Raw genomic sequence first — 23,020 nt, forward strand, 5'->3', positions numbered from 1 at the left:
TGTCATTACATTATTTTTAAACGCAGCCAGTTAGATTTTTAATCAACACAGAAGTCTGTAAAAGACAGGGCTTCTACAAGAATAAATAAAATAAATAAGAACTGCAGTTGCTGACAACAGTTCACAACAGGTGCCATTTTAACAAAATAATTCAGTAAGCCGAGCACAAGCGGCCAGGATCCAAAATTCTACAACGGCAAGCGGGGGGGGCGGGGGTGTTTCAACATGCATAAAGCAAACCCCATGGGTTTTTTGGTTTTTTTTAAGACAGATTCCCCCACCCCCAGCATGCACACACACAAGATCACCAGCTACTTTTGGAACTCCCTTCATTTCAAAAGCATTTGTCACATGCATGAAGGACCAGTGTTAAGAGAATGAATTCCAAGACCCCTTTGGCAATGTGAAAGTGGGGACGCAATTTTCTTTCTAACTCAATGGGCAATCACATCATTTTAACAACTGGATTCTAATTTATCATGACAGACTTTTTTAAAAAAAAAAATAAAGCTTTTGCTGTTGAGATCCCCTGTTTGACCATTCTCTGCCCCTTTCTTATACAGCCCTGAAAAGCTCAAATCGTTTTTATGTACTGCTTCCACTTTGACAATAACCAGAGGAGACTTGAACCCAGTTTTCAGTAACATTAGAACACAAAAAGGAAAAGAGTATTTTAAGTTAAACTATATACTTATTTTCAAAGCCTGCTTTTTCAACTTGGGATAAGGCAGCAAGCCCTGAATGCAGTGTGAGGTAGTGTTTGGGTAAGCCCAATCTTGGAGGCAAACTAAGCAATTGCCTTGGGCACCAAAACTCAACAGCTATGTAAACACTTTGGGAAAAGAGATGGCACCTGCAACTTTGGAAGAGGCAGTTGAACCAATTGGTCAGTTGGCTGTTGTTACTAACAATGGGTGAAGCTATTTCCAATCCATGTCACTTTCACATGTTTTTACCTATAATTCTGTTCGGTCTCCATGTTAGTCTGCAGATTTTTAAAAATCTCTTAAAATACGTATTTTAATATGTATGTATATTTTGTCTCAGAAGTACTGATACATTTAAGCTGCCAGGAAATGTGAACATTCAGAGATGTACAAAATATGGTGGTTATCTAAGTTCTGATTTGCACATTTGGAATTTGGAAGAACTCCAGAATCTCTAGCTGATATCCCCAGAGATTCAAACTGATGGCCTTCTCTGAATTTTTCAGGCTGCAAGGGTATAGATGTAGTTGTGAGGTGGAAGTATTAAAGAGGTGGCAGACATTTCAAAACAAAATAAGAAAACGGTATCCAGGTGAATTCTCAAATCATATTGTATTGCTGCTTGATATGTCGGATGGAAACAAGGAGATGAGACAGAATATTTGAATTCACCCTGGGCAGCCCCCCCCCTCCACACACACACAAAACTTGTCTGGCCCCTAGTAATTTAATATCAAAACAAAGACCTCTGCAGGTCTAGTTTGAGTCACCACTCATTTTTTTAAGAGGTTTTGTTTGTTTTGTTCCAGCTGCAAAGCAACTCAAACTTTCTTACATCTTCAGTTTACTAATTCATTATGCAAACCATTCTATCATTTTGCCTGGCCAAACTTCACTAATATGTTAAGAAAACAAATTTGGGTCACCAGTCCAAACTCTGCGAATGAGTGCAACCTGCACAACTTAAGCATGAGGACATATTATTTGCTAGTTATACACAATGTATTGTGTTTCAGTGATTTCACTGTTCACAAGTTCTACGCCCAGGTATGCCTCTTCTATAGCCTACCCAGGAGTCAGGGAAGAGATATACAAGCACATTACGCATTACTCTAGTTTAAAAAATAAACTAGGAAGCAGGTTGTTGATTTAGGTCCCAAGTATTAAAAAAAATCTTTGTAATCATCCAATTATAAGCTGCTGTAATGGGTAATGTAGTCGGTTGGCATTAATTGTAGGAACACCCCACTGAACACCACTAAAACTAATAGGAACTATGCTGCCTGGATTCAGTTCAGTTTTAACCACATTACTTTATAATTGCTCATAGCCAATCTAGCTAGGTGCATTACATGTGCAGAAGTAAAGCTTCTACTTCTCAACATTCACTGTGCATGGGCAGCAAATATCCCTTCCACTATACTATGTCAAGACCGGCAAATTTCTACTGATGATTTTCTAATGAACTGCAACAGCTATTCTGGTAAAAGTACACAAACAGCAACGCTAGCTGCTGCATTCAAAATCCAGAGATCAAGTGCAGTCATAACAGGTAAGTCATTCCTACACAAGACACAGATTGTATGATCAGAAGTGGAGTGAATGCCTTGTTCACCCTCCTTCTGGAAGTGTGGGCTGTTGACTCAACTTGTTCAAGTCATCTGGCACTAACTGGTCAGCCACCATGTTGCCTGTCTTGCTTTTGGCATGTTGCAGTCTGGACTGGGTTGATGGGGGGGGCACATATCACACACCTTGGGTAGGTCTCTGGACATTGAGTTCTAGTCTCTTCCAGGTTGCCAGGTATGGCGCATAGCTCATGCATTCCTTCTCGCAAATTGCTGCTAGACTGGTTGCCTACAACCTGTAAGAATCATCTCTAGATGATCAAGTGGAGAATCTTTACAAAAAAGTTGTACCCCCCAATTTTAGCCAAAAAGTAACTAGATGTGTGGGCAGGCTGGAAAATAATGTTTGTTGAGTTCTTTTGCAAGGCTTCTACAATTTATGAATTTCGCCTTCAAATAAAACTGCCACCCCCACCCTGTCAAGGCACACAGGAACATCTGCCTAAAACTCAAGCACAGAATCACAATTTGCAACACAGCAGCTGGTGCACAGTAAACATTTGTTTGCTGGTGCAGAAAGTTGGAGGGTCAGACTGAAAGTTGTTTAATTAAGATAAAAAGGCTGATCTTATTTCTAGCTTCACACTGCATGACTGAGGTAAGCAGTCACTCCAGGGAACAGAAAGATACACACGCACATACGTATAGTTGTCTATTCCAAAAGGAAATAATAACTGTTTACTGCAAGAAAGGACTCTGAACAGGAGAGAAGCAATGCGACTCTACTGGCAATTGATTATGATATTTCAACTAAGGAAGACTTTAAAACTTAATAAGCTGCGTCTTTTTAAATAACTGACAAAAGTCAAGACTTCTTTGGAGTGCTTTGACAAGATAGGAAGGAGACCAACAAGATTATGTGGGGGGAAAGCTCATATCAGTATTTCCTAAGCTACTTTCTTAATTGGGCATTTGCTGTGCTTCTCTCCCTGGAAAACGAGGATGACTCACAGTCCCAGCCTGGAAATGCTGCTTGTGCTAAACCCAAGAGCAATTACAGCACAGCACTTGCCTGCAGAGCTAACTGATTGGAACTCTGTTCTTTTAACCTTGCCACGGGCAAAGCAAGGACAGCTCTTTGGCTAGCTAGTACACCTCCGCCTTATCACCTCCTGGGGTCACAACCCCTCTACCTCCAGAATGCTCTCATTCACGTGCCAGAATTGAAGAGATCCAACAGGGCCCAGCAGCAACACCACTGTTGCCAAGGTGAAAACATTCCAACTCAAATAGATGGAAGAAAACAACACTCAAAGATACCATGAAGCTGCAAATCCAGTCAGTAGATACGAAGGCAGATTAGGACTTTTTGCCTCAGCAACCATATTGTGCTATACACTAGAATAGTCTTCCTCAACATGGTGTTCTCTAGATGTGTTGGATACAATGGCAGTGGTGGCTGGGGTGATGAGAGTTGTAGTCCAACACATCTGGAGGATACCAGATTGGGGAAGCTGCATTAATTATGTTGTAATGGCCAATTAAGGTTCTGCTTAGCTCATGCATAAAACTTTCTTCCATAAGCACACATGCCCCATTAGTTCTCAAGGTCTTAAAGGAGAACAGCCAGATAATTTTTTTTGATAAAGGCAAGCAAAATTTATGTCTTTGCCCAGAAATGAAGTTAGGTCCATATGATACAATACAGATCAAGTATCTGGATGCACAGAAAACTTCAGGAAGCAGTTGAAAAATGTGGACATGAGCATCCCAGATGGGAAGGCGGGCGGGTGGGGGAGGAGTACAAGTGAAGTGGGTCACTTTAAATGTGCCTTCTCTGCCATGGTATAGTTCTCTCCTGCAACAGCTCAGAGCACTTCTTAACATTTTGCTGCACCACAAGGAGCTCACTGGACATTTAGGTGGGGATAAAACTGAGCCAGCAGAATCAACCCCTTTGCATGCTTCACACAACTCCACATATAGGACATGCCCATCTGCTACCCCACACCTTCATCATGTTCACCTTTGTCTCAGTAAACATGAAACATGAGAGGAAGAAGCAATAAAGCCCAGGTGATACTAAAAGCAATGGGGATGGCGCACATAAAGGCAGAGCAAAAATGATTTTCCTTCAACATAGGGAACATAGCAAGCAGTTTTACACCAGGTCAGATTACTTGTCCATCTAGCCCAGTATTATCTACTCTGACTGGTCGTGGCTCTCAAGGGTCTCTGGAAGAGAAGAGTCTTCCTCATTACCTGCTACTGAGATCTTTTTAACTAGAGATGCTGGGAATTGACCCTGGGACCTTCCAAGTGCAGGCCAGATGCTCCACTGCTGAGCTAGGGTCTGTCCCTTAGCAGGGCCTCTCTGTTCTACAGCCTTCCCACCCACCCACCCATAATCTCTCTTTAGGAACCTTTCTTGTAACTTTCATCAGCCCATACAGAAGCAGATCTGGTGTGACCTGGCTTGGCTTACACCTCAATCATAAACACACACGCTTACTAGACACTATTCAGAAGTCATAACAGTGGATGTTCAAATGACACATTTGTCTGCTTTCCATGCTTCTAGCACAACCTGCACATCTCCTCAGAAAGATAAGAAAGCTAGGATTATACCTGCTGCTCACACATCTCACTCTAGAAAGATGTCCATGTTTCCACACTTGGGATGTTATGTGAGACTGAGAAGCAGATCCACATGTCACATGTACATCCACCATCACTGCTTCTCTGAAACATCTGAAGGCACTCTGGATTACTTTCAGTGAACAGCAACAGCTTATTTGTCTAGTATTTATGTGCCAGCTTTCCACTTCAAAGAATGCTTTGAAAGACATCTTTAAAAAAAATAAGCAGCAGCATCTGAATCTAAAAACAATCTCAGAAACAGAGATGAGACATGGGTTACAGCAGATAGAAACACACGTAAAGTCAAGGGATGAGTAAAGAACTTTTCAGCTGATTAGGCCAAAACCCTGCTGAAAACGAATGTCTTCACTAGGTGGTGAAGACCATCAGAGAAAGGGCAAGTGAAGTCTTCCTAAGGAAGCCCCATAGCCTAGGTGTGGCCACTGAAAAGGCTGAGCACCTTACATTCCATCAATGGCTGAGGCATGCTTGGCAGAGACATGAAGAGCAGCCTCCCCTTGACTTGATTTATTATTTTGGCCCACTTTTCAGTCTGTGAATACACAAAGCAGTTTACAAGATTAGAAATAATAAGACATCGAAACATAAACAATCATCACAAAGACCATACAAAACAAACTGTTTAAGACAGGAGCAAATAAAACCAACTTCTCCATTTAACCTCCCTGAGGATCTTAAAAATCGGATAGGCTCATGCATAATAGAGCTCATTATATATCCTGGACTCCAACAAAGGACCCCAAGCTCCTTTGATCACCCTAATAGCATTCTAAAATACTTTGCTGTTCTACATAATAGGGGGTTCCAAGATGCTGAATTTTGAACCAAGGGTCAGAATCTGCCTGATTTCTCGTCAAGTTATCAAAAAACAAGTAAGCAAAAGTGTACATGACACTGCATCAGGCATGCATCAAACCATGGCATGAGACTAGATACCTAACAGTCAGTGGCTGAGTTCATCCCCTTCCACATCCAAAGGTTTGCCAAAGCCCAACGTTGTCATTTCAGCTGGTATTTACTGATGGGAGGTAAAACAGTTTTGGAGAAGTGTAAACTTGACCAGAGGAAAAACATTTCTAGAGAATGGCAGTGGGGGGCAAGGGGGGGTCTGCTTATTTTCATATTAGAGGAGATTGTGTTGTGGTCTTAAACATGCTGACTAGCAGCCTTAGTCTTTGGGGATAGGGTTGAACAAACATCTAAGAATAGAAATAAAAACTAAGAATGCACTATACAAGACTCCATGCCAAGATCTGTATTTACTGGAAAGGAAATGCTTATCTTAGCTTGAAGAGAAGACACTATTATATTGCCAATGTGACTAGAACTGTCTTTAACACAGTGCAACGCTGCACAAAGTTGCAAGAAAATACTGGTAAAGCAGAAGCAATATTTGCCCGGAAGAGACTGCCCAAGATGCAAGGCAGTCTGAGAGAAAAGACCCTTTGTCTTGGGCTCAGTGGAGCCCAAGAGCAGCAGGAATGACTTAAAATGCTCTCAGCTCCACCTTCTGGCCAGCTGCCTCAGTAGTACTGGGAGCACAGCACCCAGGGCTGGCTGCCAGGGTCTTCAGGCATGTGACCTTTAAACATCTGTAAACTTCCTGACGTAATGCAGCTACAGTGGCAGACAGCAATCCATCATGAATGGCTTGAGGTCCATATACCCATTTATAGTCTCCAGGCCTATAACCAACATGCAGCCCTACTCATATTCACAACTGGGGGGGAAACCGAGAAAATTCCAATAACATGCCTGAGAACTGGTGGCTGCTCTTGAAGGAAATGCTAAGTTGCCTCTTTCCAGAAATTCAAACAGGTCCTAATGAGAGGAGACCTTCACAAATGTGATCTTTGGCATACGCTCGAATTCCAGAGAATTTGGTATATGCTCAAATCCCTTGGATGTCTCCTGGACCTCTCTGTCTGTTTGATATGGAGATCTGCTGGGTATTAATGTTTCCAGTCATGAGATGGCTGCCTTACTAGAGTCAACCTTGTTCATCCAATCACTTCACAGATTCCCTGGCTGCCCATCTAATTCATTTCCATCTAGGAGCTAGAGGTCTGCAACAGGCAGAGCTTCAGGGGAGTTTGGTAACTATCTTTGAAAGGAAATTTCACCAGCCCTCTCCTCTGGTTGTCCTGGAGGAGGGGCAGAAAGATTTCACCTACCAGTTCTACTGCATTAATTCCTCTAGTTCTGCCAGCATTCCTTCAATGGGTTTCTCGGAAAGCTCTCTCTTCCATTTGGGGGAGAGATCAGGTTTGTTCTGGATGGAGAGTCCTTTTTAAAAGCTTCTACCAGGCCTGTGTTTCTGCACCTCACTGAATCCACAGTAGCTTCGGGCAGATAGGTGAGAGAGGTTTGCTAAGCAATCATGGGAATTTCTACAGATCTTTGTAAGCCACCCTGGGAGCCTTTTTGGCTAAATAGTGAGGTAAGCATACTTTAAATAATGTTTATCTTTCCCTGATAATCTAGTTTTGTCTACTCTAGCTGGGATAGTAAGGTCCTGGCAAAAACAGGAGTCAGCTATGGAAGTCTCAAAGCCTTGAGTGAAGAAACTGTTCTTAGCTATGGTATGCCCAAGGGGCTGCATCACCTTCCATGGGGGACAGACATCTCTGGCTGCTACACTACTCTGCATTTTAGGTAAGAAAGAGGCACTGAATTCTTGGGGTGGGAGAGGATAGCACCTCAAGATGCAATTGGCAACTCTAGAAAGAGATCTAAGTGGCAAATCCCACTTTGCACATACCACTGAAACTTCAGGAAGCAAACTAGACGGCAGGCCCTGATCACACACCCCAGGCCTGTCATCCCCTCAGTTGTCTGCCCCAAATCTGAAATGAGTTCTTCTCAGGGAACATTTGCCTGGGGTCCCACAAGTGGTGGCTTGATTTGCTACCTAATCATTGTTTGTGGTTATCACTCCACCACCACCATCACCACCACCACCACCACCCCTTGCATGCACACAGAAAGCTTAGGAAAGATGCATGGTCTTCTTTCATTTGCAGAGGGCTATGGATAAAATAAGACAGAAGGAGTTTCACAAAGAAGAGTTCCAGAGAGTTGTGTATGCCCTGTTTGCCCCTGTGAACAGATTTGGAGACCTGATATTCACCCAATCCACTGAACAAGCCCACATCTCTACAGCCAGATGCAAGGAAAGGCTGTAAATGGTTTATTCCTTCCTCCAACCAAACAGAGAAGTGCTTTCCTCTCAATAGGGCTTCCAAGGAGGAAAAAACAGCCAACCCACATATATAAGGAGTCGCATATGATTATTGTGCTCATGCTGTCTTCTGTGTGTGTGTGTGTGTGTGTGTGTGTGTGTGTCTCTCTCTCTCTCTCTCTCTCTCTCCATCCCTCAAGCCACCTGGCAAGCAGAAGTTCCAAACAGCAACATTACTCTTTTCCTTCCCATGTGAGCTAGAACTAGGCCTGAGGGGCTCTGAAGACCCTAGACGTATACAACACACCCAATATACTCTATGTGGAACAAATATTTCTTTCTGGACACTAACAATATGTACAGATTAAGAAAAATTCTCAACCTTGGTAGACTATTGACCTAATTCAAATTAGTCTTTTCACACAGAAGTTAACCTGGATGCAAAACACACAGACTTATTCTTGGCCATAATAATCAATAGCAGTCCTTTACCAACTGCATTAACCCTTTCACCTCAAGGCACATAGGCAAGGAAAATTAGGGGCATGCTTATCTCACTTAGGCAAGCAAGTTAGGTGCCTTATCCATAATATTGTTGTCAGGAAAGATGGCATAAAAATAGGGGTTCACATTCCTTCTTTTCTAACTTCTAAAACATTAAAGACTAGCAGGTATGTAACAGGAAATGAAATTAATCAGAGCACAGGTGTTTTAAGAACACAAAGACAACTAGTGCTTTGGCACTGAATCATACAGCATTAATATTTTAACTCCAGAATGAGCAAAGTGCTTCGGCATACTCCTAATAGCACACTGCACCAGACTGTAGTCATCACTATAGTCCCACCTGGCTATCAAAAGGATAATGAATCTGAGGTATTCTGAAAACCTATTATGGAACATATTCTACTAAAAATAAATAATTTGGCAAATACGTTTCAGCCCTGCAATTGCATCAGTCCTTATAAAATGTATTTTGACTGTATTTGAATGGTCCTTTCATTTTGTGTCTTAATATATTCTGAATTATAGCCCACCCTACCCCAAGGGCTCAGGGTGGGTAGCAGCTGTAAACAGGATTGTTGTTGTTCAGTCGTTAAGTCGTGTCCGACTCTTCGTGACCCCATGGACCACAGCACGCAAGGCCTTCCTGTCCTCCACTCTCTCCCGGAGTGTGCTCAAGTCCATCTTCATTGCATCGGTGATGCTATCTAGCCATCTCATCCTCTGCCATCCCCTTCTCCTTTTGCCTTCAATCTTTCCCAGTATCAGGGTCTTTTCCAGTGAGTTTTCTCTTCGCATTAAGTGGCCAAAATATTTGAGCTTCAACATCAGGATCTGTCCTTCCAATGAGCAGTCAGGGTTGATTTCCTTTAGGATGGACTGATTTGACCTCCTTGCAGTCCAGGGGACTCGTAAGAGTCTTCTCCAGCACCACAGTTCGAACGCATCAATTCTTCGGCGCTCAGCCTTCCTTATAGTCCAGCTCCCACAGCCATACATTACTACTGGGAAAACCATACCTTTGATTATACGAAACTTTGTCGGCAAGGTGATGTCTCTGCTTCTTACTATGCTGTCTAGGTTTGCCATAGCTTTCCTCCCAAGGAGCAAGCATCTTTTAATTTCATGGCTACAGTCACCATCTACGGTGATCTTGGAGCCCAAGAAAATAAAATCTGTCACTGCTTCCATTTCTTCCCCTTCCATATGCCAGGAAGTGATGGGGGCAGATGCCATGATCTTCATTTTTTTAATGTTGAGTTTCAAACCAGCTTTTGCACTCTCCACTTTCACCCTCAACAAGAGGCTCTTGAGATCCTCTTCGCTTTCCGCCATTAGGGTGGTATTGTCTGCGTATCTGAGGTTGTTGATAATTCTCCCGGCAATCTTAATTCCAACCTGTGAGTCACCCATCCCAGCGTTTCTCATGATGTACTCTGCATATAAGTTAAATAAGCAGGGAGACAATATGCAGCCTTGTCGTACTCCTTTCCCAATTTTGAACCAATCGGTTGTTCCATGTCCGGTTCTTACTGTTGCTTCTTAACCCTCGTACAGGTTTCTCAGGAGGCAGGTAAGATGGTCTGGTACTCCCATCACTTTAAGAATTTGCCAGAGTTTGTTGTGATCCACACAATCAAAGGCTTTAGCGCAGTCAATGAAGCAGAAATAGACATTTTTCTGGAATTCTCTTGCTTTCTCCATGATCCAGCGAATGTTGGCGATTTGATCTCTAGTTCCTCTGCCTCTTCGAAACCCCGCTTGTACTTCCGGTAGTTCTCGGTTCACATGCTGCTGAAGCCTAGCTTGTAAGATTTTGAGCATAACTTTGCTGGCATGTGAAATGAGCGCAATTGTACGGTAGTTTGAACACTCTTTGGCATTGCCCTTCTTTGGAATTGGGATGTAAACTGACCTTTTCCAGTCTTGTGGCCATTGTTGAGTGTTCCAAATTTGTTGGCATATTGAATGCAGCACTTTAACAGCATCATCTTTTAGGATTTTAAATAGCTCAGCTGGAAGACTGTCATCTCCGCTAGCTTTGTTGTTAGTAATGCTTCCTAAGGCCCACTTGACTTCACTCTCCAGGATGTCCGGCTCAAGTTCAGTGACCGCACCATCATGGCTATCAGGGACATTCAGATCTTTCCTGTATAGTTCTTCTGTGTATTCTTTCCACCTCTTCTTAATCTCATCTGCTTCTGTTAGGTCCCTGCCTTCTTTGTCCTTTATCATGCCCGTCTTTGCACAAAACGTTCCCTTGAGATCTCCAATTTTCTTGAAGAGATCTCTAGTCTTTCCCATTCTGTTGTTTTCCTCGATTTCTTTGCATTGTTCATTTAAGAAGGCCTTCTTGTCTCTCCTTGCTATTCTCTGGAACTCTGCATTCAGTTGGAGATATCTTCCCCTTTCTCCCTTGCTTTTCGCTTCCCTTCTTTCCTCAGCTACTTGTAAAGCCTCATCAGACTGCCACTTTGCTTTCTTGCATTTCTTTTTCTTTGGGATGGATTGAGTTGCTGCCTCCTGAACAATGTTACGCACCTCCGTCCATAGTTCCTCAGGCACTCTATCAGGTCTAATCCCTTAAATCTATTCCTCACCTCCACTGTATATTCATAAGGGATATGATTTAGGTTGTACCTGAATGGTTTAGTGGTTTTCCCTACGTTCTTCAATTTAAGCTGAAATTTTGCAATACGAAGCTCATGATCTGAGCCACAGTCAGCTCCAGGTCTTGTTTTGACTGACTTTATAGAGCTTCTCCATCTTTGGCTGCAAAGTACATAATCAATCTGATATTGACCATCTGGTGATGTCCATGTGTAGAGTCGCCTCTTGTGCTGTTGGAAAAGAGTGTTTGCTATGATCAGCGTGTTCTCTTGGCAAAACTCTATTAGCCTTTGTCCTGCTTCATTCTGTACACCAAGGCCATGCTCGCCTGTTATCCCGGTGATTTCTTGACTTCCTACTTTAGCATTCCAATCCCCTATGATGAAGAGGACATCTTTTTTTGGTGTTAGTTCTAGAAGGTGTTGTAGGTCTTCATAGAACTGATCAACCTCAGCTTCTTCGGCATCAGTGGTTGGGGCATAGACTTGAATTACTGTGATGTTGAATCATTTGCCTTGGATTCATACTGAGACCATTCTATCGTTTTTGAGATTGTACCCCAGTACTGCTTTTCCCACCCTTTTATTGACTATGAGTGCTACTCCATTTCTTCTGAGGGATTCTTGCCTACAGTAGTAGATATAATGGTCACCTGAATTAAATTCGCCCATGCCTGTCCATTTTAGTTCACTGATTCCCAAGATGTCGATGTTCAATCTTGCCATCTCATGTCTGACCACCTCCAGCTTACCTTGGTTCATTGATCTTACATTCCAGGTTCCTAAACAATATTGTTCTTTACAGCATCGGATTTTCTTTTCACCACCAGACACATCCACAGCTGAGTGTCCTTTCGGCTTTGGCCCAGCCGCTTCACTCTTTCTGGCATTACTTGGAAATTCCCTCTACTCTTCTCCGACCTGAGGGGCTCATCTTCCGGCGTCATCTCTTTTAACCTTGTGATATGTTCCATGGGGTTTTCTTGGCAGGAATACTGGAGTGGGTTGCCATTTCCTTCTCCAGTGGACCACATTTTGTAAGAACTCTCCGCCATGACCTGTCCGTCTTGGGTGTCCCTGCATGGCATAGCTTATGGCTTCACTGAGTTACGCAAGCCCCTTCGCCACAACAAGGCAGTGATCCATGAAGGGGGTAAACAGGATATGCCAATATAAATTGTATGACAAAATGGGAGTTTAACAGCCAGCATTGTAATGCCAACCCGCATTCCAACTGCTCTGCAAAAAGGGAAAACAAAGTCACTTATAAGTGGGATCTAAACACAGAGCACAGACACATGTTCAACAGAACAACTGACATGTGTGTCTATTTAATTCTCATATAATTTTAAAACTTCACTTAAGTGACCTGCTTTTACCATCTAAGGTTGATGCACCGATGAACACAAGCCAGTTTTGGCACGAAAATGTAAGATTTCTCCGCCTACTCTACTGTTCAGGCTGCTTCATGGAATGCTTCATGTGCTGCTGTATGAGAGTAGGATAATGCACCAGTCACACAGCACTCTGTTGTTAACACAAACATATTTTTTTAACATGCTGGTGGCCACAGAAAGCAACAGCAGCACTCTCTCATTGTGTAAGCAGCAAGCACACCAAATTAGCCCAGAGCAAAGTTTCACTTTATCCAGCAATTTTTAAAATGCACAACAATACTGATTACTAGGCAATGGTCTTCTGGCTTTCTTCAAAATATAACAATGCTGAAACCCTTCAGCACAAAGCTTTTCCCCCCTCTTTTATGCTTCATCATCCTAGTCTGCAATTTCCTTTTAAGCTTCGGATTTATGAAAGATACTGTAGTTTTTATGGGTTCAAAGTCTGTGGAAAGCTTTGTTTAAAAAAAACAAGTTTTCAGCAGATTGATGTTATCAGAGTAATTTATTGATTTGTTCAACACATGTATTAAAAAATAGAGCAAAATGTACATGTAAAACGTCTGCCAAAATGTAGATTTAGGGTTGATTTGCCCATCAATGAAGCCAATAAATATACAAGCCAAAAGCATCAAGATGCTACATTTCATTAACACCTAAAGGAAGTTGCATGAATCAAGACTTGAGGGGATACTTCATGTTTTACAGAAATAAGACTCACAGAAGCTGTTCATATCATTGTTCATTCACTAATGAGCATTACCAAAACCAAGTTAACTTCTCTTTTTTGCATTCGTTTTTGGCATGCCATGTGCTGTGCTCAATGTCAGACAGAAACAAAGCTACAGTGCCTTTTAAAAATAGGAAATACTAAGCCAAATCAAGGCAGTTCTGGTGCTTAATCTGGCATCAATTAAGCATTGATGGCAATGCTTAATTTTTTACTTCTGCTTTGAGATTTTTTCCAGAATAACCGAGGAACAGTTATTTGAGTGAAAAAGTGCAATCAAAGCAAGCCTAAATCCTATTACTTCACAATGGGAACCACACACAATATGGAAAGGACACCATGGTAAGCATTACATATGTATCTCTTTTGTGAAATATAAGCTATAAAAAGGAAGGGCTATATACCAAGTGATTTGCTCATCTAAGATCCGCATCAAAGAGCAATGACTGCACAAAACTTTAACAATGGGCACTGAAAAAGAATAATGAATGTGGCCAAATCTGACCATTTCTCTGCTTTCTCCAACAAAGGAACGACTCAACACAACATCCATCATGGGGGGTGGGGGGAGAAGAAATGGGAAACTGACAACGAAAGGAGGATTACAATTTGGAGGTTCTATAAAGGAGTGTAATGTAAGGTTAAAAATAAAAATTCTGAGACCAATGTCATATCAGAGAATACATCACCACAAAAAAGGGAGGGTTAAACCTCACAGAACAAAAGCCCATGGAGGGGTAGGGGTTGTAAGTTCGCAAAAGAAAGCCCACCTTAAGATATCCTCAGTTCTCTCACTTACATGTATGCTGGAGAAAGTGGCGACGACCTGGATGTTTTAAGCACAGGAACTGGGAATTTCCAGATAGCAGGAGAACTCGTTTTCCATTTCAATGGCATGTTGGTCACCACGATACTACAATAACAGCAAACAGTGTTTCCATAACAGACTACCAACTTGGACTTCCATTCCAGACACACACTACTGGCACAACGGTGGGCGCTGCTGCTGCTGGGAACAAGCCAAGCGAGCTTGCCAATGACCTTAAACCAAGGCTTCCAATCCGGAAAAGGGGGCTGTGAGGCATCTCCTTTGAAACCCTGCCGTCCCCTAAAGCAATAAGACGATTCTATCGCTCCAACTCACGATTGTGCCACCTTGTTAGAGAAGTGTTGACTGCAGTATATGTTCAAAAAAGAGATGCGGGGGGAGAGACAGAGAGAGAAGGGGGAGGGAGAGACTGCACTGTACAAGCCACCACAATGCAGCTTTATTCTATAAAAAGATCGCCTCTTCCCCCCACCCCACCCCAAGAACGAGCTTGTACTGCTATTGTTCTACCTTCATAGTCACACTGCAGCACTGTTCTACATTCTGTACCTATTAACCTGATTTCTGACCAATACTAGCTGGAAAAGAAGAAGGAAAAAAAAAAAGGAAGTGGGGGGGAAACAAAGATGGGTTCCATAATGAAAATGAAGCCACATACCGACTCAGAATACACTTGTCATCCTCTGAACATTCTTCGTTTGAGCTGCAACAATACAAGTGGGAGAGAAATCTCAGCATAGCCTTGGGCCACACAGCTAAGAGGGATCAGTGACCAAATACAGCAGACTGTTTTCCTTCTGTGTAAGCCAAACAATGCAAGAATGCCATTATAGAAAAAGCCTATTGCAAAAACAAATAATATTTTTAAGTGGGGGGAAAAGAGAGAAAAGGGCAGTCTTTTCTAATCCATAGTCAGAGAGACCGAACGAAAGCGCAAGGATACATTTCTGCAGATTCCTGCATGTCCTTCCAGACAGCTTTGGATTCAAGGCGCTCTCATTTTTCCTACCCTCCACTTCCAAATGAGATGAGGAAAAATCTCATGCATTTTACAATACGCTCTGGGAACATGAATATTGCTCTCCGTCTTCTGTCTGCAGCAGGGAAATGGAGAGCAATGTGCAGCTAATAACCATCCTTGCAGGGACGCGATCAACAATCAAACAGAACAGCCCCCCCCAGCCCCCCCGCCCAAGAGCTCACAAATTGCCTTAAGTCCTGACGAAGTAGCCAGGCACGCAGGTGTCCGTCACAACCGCTGCCACCACCACCTATTTCTGTGGTCTGTTTGGTGGTGACCTCCAGGGGTAGGCAGCTTACCAGGGATGTGTGTGTGTGCAGTTTAAAAGCATGCTTAATGAAACACGCAGTTTATCCACTTTATGAAGGCAACTTTACATGGAGAGCTTATACAGGGGTGGGGGACGAATGACACAGGAGAGAAAGGAATTTTACCCCAAATCGAGCAGCGGCTTAACTGATGTGAAGGTGCATCCACAGCAGCTCCTATGTCAATGCACAAATGCTAACATACTGGAACGGGAAGTTTGCGAGTGGCCTCCAATATTGATTTTCATGGACTTGAGAGTATGCTTCTCTCATTGTGGCAGGATGCCACCAGAGCAGACTTCTGATCAGCAGCATGGCTCAATGTCTCCTCAGAGAATAATCTAAGTATAATGGAAAAGGCAACAATAGCCAGAGTGCTTTTTATTTAATTATTGCTATTTCTGCTCAGTTTCATTTACAGTTTGGGGGAGTTAGGGTACTCTAGCAGAAGTAGTACCTTCCAAGTATTTTTTTTTTCACGTTACCAACTGCACTGAAAACTATAGTTGTAGGCTGATGTCCATACGATATACCAACATGTAGCACTGAACAGAAAGATGCTCAGCTGCTCATCCAACAACCCTACCTCAGGAAAAACAGACACCTAGCTGTCAAGCAACTGAGAAGCCCTCTCTCACAGCAAGGGGCGGGGGGAGGATTGATATGTTAATACTGCAAGCGCAGTGCTTAAAATATATTCCAAGCCTGAGCTCATTCATCTCTGGTCTTTCATTCTAAGTTTTAAAAAAGCTTGAAATACTGCAGAACTTCAGAGATCTGATTTTGCTGATAAGACTAGTTCAGGTTTATTGACGATAAAAGCAGATTTACTGAAGCATGTAGCCAACACCAAAGGCTGTTTCCAAAAAATTGGATTGCAGTCACGCATTAGATGCTGAGTGATGCCTACTTCTAAAGCGTGCACTACCAACAGTGCATGAACTGTTTTAATTTGCATAGAAAACTCAACGGACTGGACCTCACCACCTTCCGTGAATCCTTTGCATTATGCACCCAAGAGACATCAGCTAAACTTACGATGCATACATTATGCAATCCTCATTGCCTCTCTGCCAGATCAGTGTGCTTCATGCATATTTCTTTAAAAAAATCAACATTAATGAACAACCTTACAATAATAGTAGAAGAATGGGAGAATGCCTCCCATTTCTGCCCCCGTCCCCACACACCCAAGAAGCTGAAGGGCAATGAGGTCATCTGCTGATCAAGCTAATTGTTACAAGCAGACACATTTTTTTCTGCTTATGGAATAAAAGAACTTGCTAATTCTACTAAGTGTCAGTACAGAGTTCAGCATGGGGATGTGGAAGACGTAAATCAGCAGATTTTCAAACCTCAATCAGTGTCAGAATCTGGTTAAGCCAGTAGAAGCTGCAGTAAGAACCATCCAACCAACCCCTGGAAAAAGGCCAAACAGCTATTGTGGGTACAAAGAGAATAGCCTATTGCCAAGCATAGGCTGAGATCCTCTGACCTCTTGAAGGCACTGCAGCACAGGAAGCCATCACCCACCCAATCAGAAACATGGCTTGGCTTTGTTTCTTTCCTCTGGAGACTCACAATCCTCATCTATTACTCTGAATTAATTTTTGTGAACCACCCAGAGAGCTTCAACTATTGGGCAGTTTGGAAATATAATAAATGAAATGAATGAATTAAACAATTGCTATTTCACCAGGCTGGCCAATACTAGTATTACAGATCCAGTAGCTCGAAAGTAACCCATCAGTTCTATTTCCCTCCCCAAATAGACCTTCACCCTCAGAATGCACTACTAGTCTGTAGGGGCAATTAATAAGCTGTACAGCCAAGTAAAGCAGAGGCTAAAAAGAAAGCTATTTCTGAACCAAAAATAAGTTACTTGGATAAGAGGCAATAATACTCATTCCTCTTATAGAAGAAGCCAAGGAAATACATTTCTTTGGCATCCTCTGGAAGTTACTTTTCCATTGCATTTTCCAGTGTGAAAGGAGCTAGTAATATTGAACCATCACCATGCTGCAGATGACCAAGAACATTCAATCTTAGGGAGACTAAGCAGGTGGGTTTGATTCTAACTGATAAGCATCTTGGGAACTGGGAAGTTGAGGGGTACTGCCCAAATGAGACTGTCAGTGACTCTCTTCAGTCCGGCATGAGATCTGGCTCACTCATCTGATACAGTTGAGCTGTTTTACTAGACAAGTAGCGGTATACAAACTGCCTACAGAGCTGTAGGCGGTTTGTACTAGCTATTTAATCTAAATATATTTTGCATAATTCTGCTAACATATTTTAATGTATCATATAATTGGAAGGCAAGGCAAGGCCACTACAGCCTAGCACCCTAGTTCAAATCCTCACTCAGATATGAAGCTCACTGGATCAAGGCACACTTGCTCAGCCTAACCTTCCATGTAAGGTTGTTGTTGAGATGGAAAAATGTTAGAGCACTTTAGCGTTCCATACATGAATAATAAATTGCTTGTTGAGGCACTCCAGCAGGGCTCTCCTTCTTATGTTATAAATTAGGGAACATAAGACGCTGCCTTATACCGAGTCAAACTATTGGTCCATTTACCTCAATATGCTGCCTGGCGCCAACATTGTCATCTTTTCGGCACCAGGTTAAAACTGCCCTCTTCTCTCAGGCACTTGGCAGCGTATAAGGAATTTCTTTGATTATTTTATATTTGTTTAAGGGTGTAATCCTATGGGGATAGGCGGCCGCCTCCAAACTTGGGAGGCGACCACCTATCCAATGCAGGGCAGGAGAAGCAGGGAGGGGATCGTCCCCTCCACGCTTCAGCTGCCCTGCATTTGTAGCTAGACAGCTGATTTCAGCTGTCTAGCCATGGGAAGGCAGAGCAGGGGAGGTGGCTGCCGGACAACACATAGGATGCGTCGTACCGGCACTTCTGCCTTCCCTGCCCGGAATACCCTGTTTTTGCCACTCCATGCTCTTTTTCCAAGCACGGAGCTGTTCCGAGCTGCCTGCGAGGCAGAGTGGGAGGGAGGTCAGTTCTCCGGAAACTTACCTCGGAGCACGGGCTCCAAGGTCAGTTCCTGGAAACCCACATATCCTATGGTCGTCTAGCAGCTGACTAGTGGCCACAGGATTGCTCCCTCAGATATACATGGTTGTGTGTGCCATTTGTTTTATGTCCTTACATGTATGGTTTTATACTTTATATAATGTATTTTAATGGTTAGTTTTTGTGAACCACCCAGAGAGCTTTGGCTATGGGGCGGTATAGAAATATAATGAATGAATGCATGCATGCATGCGTGAATTATCTTCACTGACAGGCAGTGGCTCTCCAGGGTTTCAGGCAGGAGCCATTTCCAGCCCAACCTGGAGATGTCTAGTACTAAACCTGAGACCTTCTGCATGCAAATCACATGTTCTGCCACTTAGCTACAGCCATTACCATAGTGTGGTAATAGTGTGTGCAAGGGTTACTTCATTATATGACCTTGCCTTGTGGCCCAAGAGCAGACTAGATGACCTTCCATATCCCTTTCAACCCTATGACCCTAAATGGAGACAAAAGCCTCTGATACATCAGCTTGGGCAGCTGCTAGCTCATCTTTCTCCTGGGAGGCTGTCTGAACAGATGGTGGGCTGCATTTTCTACATGGCACCACATCCTTCTAACACATACACACACTTAACTGGGGGTACAGACAGCAGTGCTATACTCTGGCCCAGGCATTCTTTATCTGCAGAACAAGCAAGCAGTTCATAGCAGATCTGCAAGTGGCACATTTTGATGCCAAACTAATACACATTTTTTCCAGTGTCTAGCAGCTGAAATGCCTGAGGTGAAGAGCCACAGACTACTCAGGAAGGGGGAAGTTCATGATAGGAGAGACGATCCAACTGAAAAGAATGATGTCTGAAGTGGAATACAGTCATCTAAGGCTCATCAAGAACCAGTACACTGGCTACCCAAGCACTGCCTGCAGGTTTCTTTGCTTTTTGAGAGGGCAGATGTTATGAATCACATGCTGCACAGCATACATGGAGAGGTGGTAATGGATCGGTTCAAAAGTTCTAGCCATCCTACACCTACTTTTCAGAATTAGTTTGTTAACACTTGGCATTTGTATGCCAAGGCACCAAACTAGCAGCAGGATGCTCCCATGAAAATATACCCATACATTTTTGTTTTAGAAACAGCTTTAGCATTTCTGGCTGAACCTGTCTGATTTTTCAGTCTGTGGCCTAAAAACAAGATACTGTAACTTTAAAAACACATGGTTGGGAATTAAAATTTGTAGCCTCATTGTAGTCCAAGAACAAGTTTAGTAACGTGGTGATAGGCTGTTTGCAGACTAAAGTGACTCAAAGCATTTGTATTTGCACACTGCTATGTATAAACAGGTTTCAGCTTCCTTTCCACTCTACCCAATGATGTCTTGGGCTCACCCAAATCTATATTTTCCATCTAAGCCTGCTCAGAGAACTAAGAACATAAACAGAAATAAACACAAGCCTAAAAACTGGCTGCAAAGTTCAGAATCCATTTCAGTCTTGAAGCTCCTTTGTCTTTATTCTCGTATCTTACTCTTGTCTCATGTATTATTCCCCAAACTTCTCATATGACAAGGGTGGGAGTGGGAGTTTGTGACCAGTTAAGCTACTCCTGCCACGCTAGGGACCAAAGAACTACATCCATCATCTTCTCAGATCTGGCAAGGTCCACTGTCAAGAAATGCCACTATATACATACTGCGCTCTCTCTTCCAAAAAGTCTTCCTCACGAACAATAAGAAAAAGATATGTTGTATTGAGGAATCACACAATTACCACTTAAGTCCAATTCAAGCAATAACCAAACACAGAATCTGCTCAATAAGGCACTCATTAATTAACAAAATTGTTCAATTCATTTTCTCACATACACCAGGCAGAGATTACATTTGTCTGCTATTCAAGACATGTCACTGCTATTCAGGGATATCAGAACAAGAAATATGAGCAAAAGATTATCAGTGCCCTTTCAGTCTTCCAGGGTACACTTGTCTTCTCAAATGTCATTAAATGCTATCACAAACACAAAACCTGGATGAAAACTACTTGTCACCCCATGTGGGACTACTCAGAGCCCCTTTGGAGTGGGATGCAAGCATAATTCAAAAAAAAATCTTAACAGTATAATTTCCTTGATGTAGTTCAGGCCAGCTCTGATGTAACCATTTGCTGTTTCCCCCTGTTGAAAGTAGTATATTACTACTAGTAGTCTTGTTGTTTGGTGAAGGCTGTATGATTTTATTGCGTTATTGGTTGTACCCCTCTTTGGGACTATTTTATAATGCAAAGACAGTAATAAATTCCATAAATAAACAAATTGAACATAAAGGAACCTCAGCTTTACAGTTCTATCATCAAGTAGTTGGAGGGTCATGGTGTCAAGACCTCAGATTAAGGGCCCACCCAAACCCAATGTAGCCACAACAGGTGGTACTACTTTGGCTGGCGTCAAGTTCTCTTTATACGTTTGAACTAAAATCATAAGCTGTCTTATCAGGAAATATGTTCCACTGAATTCAGTGGGATTTACTCTCAAGTAAAACACATTTGTGGACAGGCTGCAAGGAGATGTAATATTCCAGCTTTTCAAATAAGAAAGATGCATTTTAGTCCAGCCCCTTCTTAAGCCAACTATAAACATTTCACATTTTGAAAAACATGAAGTTCTGTCTTGTCCAGATTACTGGAATTAGACAACAGTTTAGATAAAAATACATCAATACCACAGCTCCCTCTAGATCGAACCATTTCAGTAGCTGAAATTGCTGTCACACACTGTAACACGCAGGGGCAACATTTATTACACAATGAACTTTTAAAAGACCCACTAAGTAGGTAATGTTCACTCAAAATCAGAAATGCCACCTTCTGGCGACTATGTGAATGGATTAACAGTATGTGCTTAAACTGATGCTTATGACTCCTGTTTTAATAGGCAATCTACAACATGCAGCAGTTGAACAGTAACTGAGCTCTGTGAGAAAAAGGGGAACATGGAAGTGACACCTGAGTTAATCTCCTTCAGACATCTGACCAGGTATGCTTGAGTGCATATGTTTTGCTGGGTTCAATTATTTCAGAAAATGTCCAGATGAACAGTGAACTGTTCAGCCAATCCACTGATGATGCAAGTAGCAGTGGTTTCAAAACTGCACAAAGTTAGTTTTATTTTAAATTATGTATTTAAAACATATTATGTATTTAAAAACTTTTAAACAACCATAAAACAATACAACAGCACAAGAATATGCCAGGATGTGTCATAATTTAAAGTAGCACAAAATTAATCCCTATCAGGACTAACATTAAATATTTAAACACCTCATCTTTAAAAGGCCTACAACAGAACAAGGACCAGCCAGCTTAAAACACCTTATAACACAAGGACTTCTAGCAAAGCACCACTAAAGAAAGACAGCACAAGCTTCCCTCAGGAGGGAGTCTTCCTCCACCCCCCATGGAAAAGGCCCACTCCCTCGTCCCAGCCAGATGTGCTTCTGGCGACAGCAGGACAAAGTGTCTCTACCAATGACCTTAATAAGCAGACAAGCTCATGTGGGGATGGGCAGTCCCTCAGGTATGCTGGTCCCAAACCATACAGGGTTTTAAAAGGTCACCACCAGTACTTTGAATTGGGCACAGAAACACACACTGGCAACTAGTTTCATTGAAACTTGAGGAGAGAACCAGTTTAATAGCTGAACGTTTCCTGAAAGTGATTGCAGAAATCTCCTTCACTGGAGCCTTTGGTAAGGGCAGCAAATTGCAGCCCCTGAACTAATTTCAAAAGCCCTCTGCATGTGATCAATTCAGACCTCTGGCAAAAGCGATCCATCCCTTACCTCATACCCCACTTTGTGGAAAGGAAGAGAGGGAGAGAGAAAAGGGGTGGTCCTGCCCATTTCACCCCTAGTCCTGCCAACCACTGGCATGTGGCTCCCAACAGATAATCCCTGAAGGAATTCAGCCCTCTACAGAAAAAAAGGATCCCCATTCCTGCTTTCAGGACAAGACTAGATGGGCACCTCCAAGGTTCAAGGGGTCCTTTCCATTTGTACTGCTCCAAGTACAGTAAGAAGACTGAGAAATTGTCCTGCTCTGGATTGTCTTACTGTTGTGACACAGAAGGGTTTCTCTCACACACAAGGGTATCCCACCCTTCCTTCCAGGAGTAAAACCACCTCAGGCAAATTTAACTGAAGGGGGAAAATATACCCTTAAGAAACATGCAGCTTTGACATGTTGAAAGCTAAAATTAAAGTTATTAAAAACTAAGATGACATCTAGGAATCCACCACTACTCTGGTCTCTCTTTTCCCCGAAACAACTCATTTTGCTGCTAATGAACAGCTGTTCCCCCAGAAAATGCTTTAGGTTACATGATGCTATCCAGCCTACAGGGAAGTCAGATTCCTTGAGATCCGACCATCAATTTGACAAGTAAATTAAGGAGTAGATAGCTAATTAG

General features: G+C 42.6%; 1 protein-coding gene across 4 annotated transcripts in view; it reads right to left on the minus strand.

Moving 5' to 3' along the window:
- Positions 1 to 23,020, minus strand: part of KLHL13 (kelch like family member 13) — an 84,907-nt gene that overhangs the window by 31,234 nt on the left and 30,653 nt on the right. Inside the window, exons 4-5 of one of the 4 annotated variants that reach the window (XM_084813562.1) lie at positions 14,845 to 14,889; positions 14,157 to 14,270 (exon numbers count right to left, since the gene is read on the minus strand). The exons of 2 other annotated variants lie outside the window; for them this stretch is intronic. In XM_084813562.1, coding sequence (XP_084669688.1) covers positions 14,157 to 14,270; positions 14,845 to 14,889 — 159 coding nt within the window. Of the gene's footprint in view, positions 1 to 14,156; positions 14,271 to 14,844; positions 14,925 to 23,020 lie in introns of those variants that run through there. One more of the 4 variants, XM_084813560.1, reaches the window with a different exon arrangement.

This window comes from Heloderma suspectum, chromosome 9 (genome assembly GCF_057233095.1).
Source record: "Heloderma suspectum isolate Gila_16-S chromosome 9, 16-S_ref, whole genome shotgun sequence".
Classification (NCBI taxonomy): Eukaryota; Metazoa; Chordata; class Lepidosauria; order Squamata; family Helodermatidae; genus Heloderma; species Heloderma suspectum.